Source organism: Gasterosteus aculeatus, chromosome 5, assembly GCF_964276395.1.
Source record: "Gasterosteus aculeatus chromosome 5, fGasAcu3.hap1.1, whole genome shotgun sequence".
NCBI classification, from domain to species: Eukaryota; Metazoa; Chordata; class Actinopteri; order Perciformes; family Gasterosteidae; genus Gasterosteus; species Gasterosteus aculeatus.
Window position 1 is genome coordinate 13,081,225 of NC_135692.1, and position 8,676 is coordinate 13,089,900.

General features: G+C 44.5%; 1 protein-coding gene across 2 annotated transcripts; it reads right to left on the bottom strand.

Annotated features, from left to right (window-relative positions):
- Window positions 1-1,191: 1,191 nt before the first annotated feature.
- On the bottom strand, window positions 1,192-8,676 carry dbf4b (DBF4B-CDC7 kinase regulatory subunit). Of its 2 annotated transcripts, none has more exons than XM_040177390.2 (12): window positions 8,487-8,676; window positions 7,420-7,620; window positions 6,878-7,069; window positions 6,510-6,560; window positions 6,355-6,424; window positions 5,669-5,733; window positions 5,467-5,506; window positions 5,313-5,358; window positions 4,184-4,303; window positions 3,916-4,054; window positions 3,675-3,808; window positions 1,192-3,551 (listed from the first exon to the last, which is right to left on the bottom strand). In XM_040177390.2, the coding sequence occupies exons 2-12, from the start codon at window positions 7,567-7,569 to the stop codon at window positions 2,102-2,104; spliced, it is 2,457 nt and encodes an 818-aa protein (XP_040033324.2). In that variant the 5' UTR covers window positions 7,570-7,620; window positions 8,487-8,676; the 3' UTR covers window positions 1,192-2,101. The 2 variants fall into 2 exon arrangements, with proteins under 2 accessions (XP_040033324.2, XP_040033325.2); XM_040177391.2 differs by having other exon boundaries at window positions 7,420-7,597; window positions 8,487-8,615.

Here is an 8,676-nt window from a genome sequence, read left to right on the forward strand (position 1 = left end):
GCCGACGCACGCACAGAGGAGGCTCTTCGGCTAAAACTTAGATCCGGGTAATAGTGGAGTTTACTGAATAAATAATGAATACAAGAGGGAAAAAAAAAACGATCAGGATTATTTCAATTATGCTACTTTTAACTTTTAAAACGTGTAAATGTTTAATTTGAATCATATTAATCATTGCAAAGCAAACCTAGCAAATATATATATTGAATCGTTAGTTTGGTATACCCAATTGTATATATAATATATATATTATTAGACTTGGCTTTGATCCTGACTCAGACCACTAATCTTTAGTTTCACATTTAAAAAAATCATATATACAACCATATCACAGCCCAAAACAAACCATATTTTTTCCGTTTCTATATACAGGGTTCTTTCAGATCTGGAGGGTCCTTAATATTGTAATATTAAGATTCTAAGTAGCCTGAAAAATGTAATTGCTTATTGCTCTTGATAGATAAAAGTATTTCTCCCCCCCCCCCCTCAGTGAAACAGTTGGCCGGCCTTTGAAAAACACAATGTCAAACATGTCAGGAGCCAAATTTGAATCACGACCTCATAACAGTTGGTGTTTTTCTTCCCATAAGTCCATCAATCAAAACCGGACCCACAGTCCTGATGAAGCAGTTTAGTGTTGAATGTTTGACTTTTAGAACTAGACTTTTACAACATACAGTGCAATACTATTTTAAACACAAGTATTCTCATTAGAATACATTTATATTGAGATTCTAAATCAATACAGCTTGCTTTGATGATGAGAAGATTTGGTATCATGAGCTCTGTGTCTCACCTTGAACTCCCAGTTGGAAATGACATTCACCAAACTCTCATTCATATCCAAAAGGAAACCAAACATTCTCCTAAAATGAACAGTTTCCCCCCAGGGTCACATTTACACGCGGCTCCTGAGGAGTCTGGATGGTCGTGGGTTGCGTAACACGGCTTGGAGATGAGATATCAAATATTGTTTGCGTCAGCTGGAAGTTGGGCGGATCGGATGAGCCAAACAGGACGCATCGACCCACCTGTCCTCGCCTCATCCTTCCCATTCGCCTCTCCTTCAGCCGACCAGCAGAGTCAGCACTTATTAGGCCGAGAGGAGGAATTAAACCTGCAAACCCAAAACATTCTCAACAATGCTTTGAGCAAGAAACTTTTTTGTCCATAACTGCAGGAGGAAGGAAATGTTGTTTAAAAACATTTATTTTAAAAACACTGTACAAGAATTTAATTCACATGTTCGTAAACAGAACAGCTCCTCCTTCCGCGTACTGAAATGATGTGTGACGTATAGAAGAGGTTTGGTCTTTAACCTCCATGTCTTTAACGGCAGCTGCCTTAACACTTAAGACACTGAAAAGAGAAGACAATTAACCTGCCCGTACCTGACGCGCGCGCGCACACACACACACACACACACACACACACACACACACACACACACACACACACACACACACACACACACACACACACACACACACACACACACACACACACACACACACACACACACACACACACACACACACACACACACACCGTGAAGCAGCAGTCTCCCCTTGACAAAACACGTCTTTTGGCTGACCTTCAAAAGCAATTTTACATTAATCAGAGAGACTCGTGTCACTCGGGGAGTGCACGTCGTCCACTCTGCGAACGCCTCGTCAACGCCGCCGCGAGTGGGCTCTGATCCAGACGCGGCACTCACAGTAATTGCGTATGCCCCCTTTCAGAAAAGCCTCATGGAATTCTTAACAACCCTCTGAGTTCCCAGACAGAGCTGCAGGAAGACTTCAGTCAGCACAACGTACTGCTTCGGGTTCTGTGCACGATTGGGGCTTGAGGGGAGAACCACAAATGGACGCTCTTCATATTGATGGGAATACACATCCACTAAATAACATCTCAACTAAAAATAATTAAATTAATCAGCATCTGTAAAAAAAAAAAAAAAACACAGCTAAATGTAACAGTTTGGTTGGCACTGAGTTTTACATATTTATTCAGTGAATTGAATTGTGATTTGTTCTGATGAGCTTAAGCCTCCGACAGCTTGCGGGTTCTTTCCCTTTCCCCCGAGAGGCAACCACCATCAGTGCTGAACCTCCACGATTTGCACAACAGTCCTGGAAAACGCCGAAGTGTCGCCTTCCTCCCCGCACAGTGAGGTTGCCGGGGGCGACGGCTGAAGGACGGTGTGCAGCCGCGACTCGTAACTGGTGTCGCGCATCCAGGCGCACGGCCTGCGGAGGAGATCCTTGTTGAGCTCGCGGCTCTGCTCGGCGGGGGGCGGCGGAGGCCCGCGGGAGGCTCCGAGGCGCGAGAGGAGGCCACAGTCCCAGTCCGAGTCCGACGACGACAAGGGGAGCGAGCCCAGGTCTGGGATGAGGGCCGACTCGATGCACACTGAGGTGGAGTGGGACGGTGCCGAGAGGTGTTGAGAGTCTTGACTTGAAAAGGCACTCGGAGGTCCGTCCCTGAGGAACTGTAGAGGGGGAGAAGTCTTTGCTCCTGAGGACAGTGGCTTAGATGGACGATCGGCGACTGAAGTCCAACCGGGACCTAAAAGGCCCGTTTGACGCGACGCCTCAGTGAAACTCTGTCCCGTAGGAACGAAAAACATGGTAAAAGTCGGTTGCGAATCAAGTGTTTTCACAGTGCACGTGGAGGAGACCTTTGGTTTAGGACTGGACTCCTTTATTTGACAAGACACTTTGTCAAATAATAAACAGCCCTCATGTTTTGCCAGGTCACTTTGTGGTTCGGCAGGTGTAAGCCCCTGTTCAATCCAGCTGCCTCTGTAACCAAACTCCGCTGTAAACCTCCTCCTTTTGCTGCGGCTTTCTTCCGGACTGGCTGACCTGCAGCGCTTTTTGGTGTTTGGCGTCGCCGCCGTCTGTCGGGGGAGGGACCGAGACCGTCGCGACAACTTCGTAGCGCACGCCAAACCACCAGGGGAGCACATGTTCTCACCCAGTCCCAACGCACTTCCTTGGTCTGATCCCCGTACTCCTTCTGAATATGTCAAAGCCACAGAGGAAACGCGCGTTGTGGAGAAATGAACGGGGACACACCGAGACACGCTTTCCCCGGGGTCCATTTCACACACGTGTATTCCCACAGCCTCCTCTGCGGTGCACTGCTGAGGACTGAGGACGGGGGGCTCAGAGTACGGGCAGTGCGGCTCCATAATGCAGGAGGTGTAAGGCACCTGTGGGCTGAGGACCGGCGGCAGGGAGTACGGGTCTGCAGACGGGCAGAGGCTGGCCGAGCTGTGAGCTTGTGGTTCAATATGCAGAACGGGCATGACTGGACTTGAGGTGCGGGGATGGAGGTCGCTGAAAGGCTGCAGGTCAGCGGGTTGGGTGGGCGGCGAATCTGCGATGGGGAAACTGACTTCGGGAGATGGGCGAGGACCCCTTGCGGGACTGGAGGGGTGACTGTGGAACGACGAACCTCGTCCCCTCAGAGCCCGAACCGCATGCTCCGCCTCGGCATCAGTGAGCGGCTCCAGCTCACAGACGGGCAGAGGAGTCGGCCGTCTAGGGGACGGAACACAGAAGACAAAGGAAATCAACACGACGCAAATTGTGGTGCAGTGAGAGAGAAGATTACGATTAAGAGTCACATGACGAGGACATTTCTATGGAATGACTGAAACTCACCGGTACAGGGTTTCATCCGGCGGTTGAGCCGAATGGGGGGCAAAGCACGGGAGCATCTCGGCCACGAGGTCGTCCAGCACGCTGTAGTTTGAGGCGTCCAGAACAAAAGCCCGGTGCTGATCAGACTGCAGGTGCTGCGAGGCCCAACAGAGACAAACAGTCACAGATGTAAATCTGAGCCAAACAATGATCGCCATTAAAAACTGTTGTGTGCCGACAAAAAGCCAAAAAGATTTTGCACCTCCTCCAGACGAGTGAAGGGTTGGTGGCAGCATTCGCAGAAAGACACTTCTTTTTTGCGTGGCCTCAAAGGTGAAGGGTCACAGCAGAGTGTCGTTGGAGATTTGTCCTGAAGGCTGCTTTCAACTTTTTTCTTCTCCCTAATTTGCAAAGAATGAATAACATTTACGATAAATTCTCAATCCTTTTTTTTAAACACGTTTTGTCAAAATAAGAAGAAAAAAAACACTCAACATCCCTCAAATGATGGTTAGACAAGTTACACAAACCTTGTTTTACTCTCGTCTTGCTTTTCAAACAGAGGCGGGGGAGATTCAAAGGGACTAAATCGTCCCGAGTACCACAGAGTGGGGAAGATCATAGATTGCAAATGCAAGGGTCTGTATTTCCTGGTGAGAAACAAAACAAAATGATTGAATACACAACATTTAAATCGAATAAATTATCATTCATCATCTTATTTTCTCATTTAGAAGATTTCAATCCACTTGGCAAAACTGAATGAGCGTTTCAGAGGTCATGGGTTCACTCACAGCAATGGCCTACACACATTAGCCAGAGCACTTCAATTAACCGAAATGAGAGGGCAAATGAAAAGACCTGTTAGCACATAGAGATCCCCTGCAGCAACAGGCAGCGGAGCTTGCAAAGCTTCATCGAATAGAAATTGGATCCGCTTGAGTTCTGGGCTCTTGGGGAGCAGCATCACTGGGGAGGACTTGTCACATTACACGACGGCTCCTCAATTAAGAAAATAATCTGGGCTGAAATGTAAACCTCCACGTCTAGCACCCAGTGGGGTAAAGGAAAGCAAGGACACAGGGACAGGTCACTGCGACTCGTTTTACAGTCGGTTTGCTTAAAAAGCAATAAAAAAATAGGTCTAATCTGAAACTAAACATCTATTAAATGAACCTGTGCAGGCCGAAAGATACATTTCAATTAATTTTGGAAGAAAAACACAGCTAGAACTAGTGTGTTACACTAATGACAATCCAGACATGTTTTTTTTGTAGTAATGAATATGCAGAGGATTATCACCCGAGTGAGGACGTTTCCTTTGATAGCAACTTTCAGCCGATGTTTAGCGGTTTGAAATGCTAATGTACTGGTTTTTGTTCACTCTCACTGTTCTCATAGCAACAAGAAAAGCTCTACAAAGCCACTGTACCTGGTCAGCACTAAACAGCCAACAGACAGGGAATAGACGGCGAGCACACTGAGGCATTTAGCGGCTTAAGAGCCAAATATTTCCCTATGGACTTGGCGGGATTTCTGAGAGTGCAGAACAGACAGTTTCCCAAGTGCACGATGATATTTGGAATTATATCTTACCCCTGCTAGAGTGAAAATAAACAAACAAACAAAAAACTGCTGCGACTGAGGGATGAAAGTCACCTGCTTATGTCTTCAATTTTAAGAAAGGGGGACCTCAACGCTGCAGCTGTGAATCAAGGGAACAGAAAAACCAAATCAAATAACCACTTGCACTCACAGAAATACAGTGATGTTGGGAAATAAACAGTATAGCGGCACGTATGCCGAAACTAACCTTTGACAACATGAAAGCCTTGCTGTTTGGAAGATGTCTTCTGCATAAAAACAGAAAGAATTCAATGAAGATCCAATAATAAAGTGGGAAGGCTGTCACACATCCTTGCATGTACATTCTAACATTGTTCATCAGTTTATTACTTCAAACTATCTTTTCAGAGATGTCTGATGAAGCAAAGAGAAAAACACAAACATCTTACCTCCGGCCTCTTGAGTACACCACAAACGCTCTGTCGAGTCAACTGCTTCAAATACAAAAGGACGTCTGATACAACATTAAGGAAGAATAAAAACTTTCGGAATTCAAGAATGTGACATTTCTATGATGATCAACAGCAGGTTTCTTCAGCTGGTATCACCAGACCCCAAAAGCACAGAACAAACATAAGCGCTGGTATGGTGCCCTCTGCTGTGAGCAGAGGGCCACTGCGTTACAAATGGCGCGTTTCCGCCGAGCAGTACGGTACGGGTCGGGTCGGTACGCTTTTATTTGTGTCTCCACTGCCAAAAGTTGAGAATGGTACCAAAAATCCGAACCGTACCGTACCACTTTTTGGGTACCCTTCCGTTGGGGTACCTGGCACAGTTGTTTGGTACTAAAGTGTGGAGCTAGACTCACTGCAGAACGTTGATTGGTTGAAAGAGTGTAGTCGTTTGCGTGTGCCGCAAGGGGAAAGACAACACACGAGGCGCCATTTTTAAACTACAATCTACTTTCCGCCATATACCACGTCTATCAAGTAACGTTATCACTACTTTCTGGAATACACCACGCCTATCAAGTAAGGGTACTGTTGGCGGTGGAAACTCTCGCCAAATCATGGTTTGTGAACAAACATAAACCAGATCAGAGTTTGCATCAAATCACGTTATGTCAAAAGGATACCATCCACATACAAAATCTTCACTCCCCATGAGCGTGCGTTGTCCAAAACGCTCGTCCCCTGCAGTCGTTCCTACAATAAAAGATAATAAACCAAGTCGGTCGTCAGATTATAACCTATAATTACTAAACTATATCACTGCTGCACCGACACTCACATTGTTGCGAATGGCTTTTTCGAGCAGGGCCTTCCCACGGCTGCCACAAGGCTGAAGAGAAAAACACAGATTCACAGATTTCCTTATAGCTTACAACACATCTCGTGGGATATTGTCCAACCTATTTTGTTATGAAAAAAACATCAATAGAAAGCCACAATGTTTAAAAAAAAGGTAATTGTTTTGACTGGTAACATGTAGTAATGTCATAATTTCTTATATAAATGTTTCAAAATTACACTAGTAACACTAATATTATATACTAATATTATTTAGCCAATTATCAGGTTGAAATATATTCTATATGTATTCATAAGTACCCAAAACCTATAAAACGTTTCAAGAGATGCACGGGTGAAGCTTAGTACCGTTGGTCTAGGAGTTGCTGGTCGCCGCTTGTCACTGCTGAGGACGCTCTCTCGCTGCATTATGGGACGTTGGGCTTCCTCACTCGTCCCTTTTCTCTCTGCTTTAGTATCCGTACGCTTCTGCTCCTTTGGGGCCTCTCGGCTTCCAGTCACGATAAAGCACACGTCCTTGTGCAGGAAACTCTCGACCCTCTTCAGAATGAGACAATAGCAACGTTGTAGCGTTTTATTAAAGAACACAATGTAAACGTACTCAGAGAGCAACAATTGTCACATTTTTTGTTTCATGAACGCATTTACAAGAATGCTGTGTACTAGTGCTGCAACTATCGATTTTATTATCAATTAATATGAAGATTACTTTCTAGATACATTGATTAATTGTTTGTGTACAGAATCAATGAGAACATTTTGTGATTGGCACAGCCAAACTCTTGGATGGTAGTTTACATTTTAAATATTACGGTCTAGAGCGAGCCCTGTCAACCATTATTGTATAAATACAACACAACCATTGCTCACGGGATATGATACGTGCTTACCCCTCCCAGAAGAGATACAGCCTCCAAAAGAAGGGCTGTTGAGCGTTTCTTTAGGCTGTCCAAGTAGAACGTTTTCCCCTCCAGCTTCTTCTCCCCAGGACAGAGAGCCCCCAGAAGGCCTCGCTCCTCGGCATACTGCTGGTGCTGCATGATCCCGGCGCAGTAAAAGGCCTTGCAACTGTAAAGAAAACCAGTATCCCGCTTAGAAAAAGAAAGCAAAGCATGTGTTAATTAAAAGGTCATTATTCTGCATACACATTTGTCCGAGCGCCAATAAAAAGCATCTCTTTGGAGAAACTGCATATATAAACATCCATTTTACCATTTAATATTCGATCAGTTGTTGTGTTCAAAGAATAGAGTATTACTCTGTGATGGATCAGTTACAGCTTTTACAGTTAACTATTTTGAATAATTTAATCAACATTTGAATTTGTAAATACAATTCAACACAACATGATAGGTGGGAACAGTATGAGTCCCAAACACATGACCTCCACTCAACCATGTGGGGAGCTTGAGCAGGATTTTAAAAGCATCTTTAAAAGCCACCTGAATGATTTTTTAAATTTTTGCTTTGGGATTCTCATCAGGTCAATGTTTTTTTTTTACAATGACAACTCTAATTTCGTATGCATTTTATTTATTTATGCCAACTATCAGCGTCTCATTGTATTTCTATATAGTGGTTAATCTTATTAACATATTATTTTATCTTATCTTGACTTTCACGTGACTAACGTGAGTGATCATGTAGGAGGTCTTTTATTACTCTTGAGACCGTTGTCTCATTGAAATCACTTACAATTCTAAAATATCCCGTAGATAAAGCATGTAGTTTGTCCACTACAAAAGCGCAACTTACAAAATACATTAACATAGCGTTAGTCATCTTCCAAGCTAGTTAGCAAATGTAGCTGTAACTAAATTAACTTCGTTAGCTTTAAGTGACTATAGCTAGCATAGCTTCCGTCAATATAAACAACGCCGGGGCCTCAAAAACGTTTGGAATGAGATTAAAATTTCGGAATCGTCGGGGCAAAAAGAAATAAATATAACCAACTTACGTTGTAACACTGCTCTGGACAACTGCAAGAAAGAAATAAATGTTACTTATTCAACAAAAAGTGGTCGAGGTGCAACCGCCGCTTTTTTAAAAACACTGGCGGAGGGACGCGAGGGTGAAGTCTACGTCACATCCGGGAGACCTTCCGCAATAAGAAACTGGCCTCAGTCTTCTCAGTAGTAAACGTCACC

Bases quoted from the DNA above. Each gene is read 5' to 3' on its own strand.
- dbf4b (XM_040177390.2), bottom strand. From the start codon at position 7,569: ATGCAGCACCAGCAGTATGCCGAGGAGCGAGGCCTTCTGGGGGCTCTC. The intron at 6,425-6,509 runs GTGAGTGTCGGT...CTTTTATTGTAG, and splicing joins AAAAAGCCATTCGCAACAAT to GAACGACTGCAGGGGACGAG. The intron at 4,055-4,183 runs GTTTGTGTAACT...TTTGCAAATTAG, and splicing joins CAAGACGAGAGTAAAACAAG to GGAGAAGAAAAAAGTTGAAA.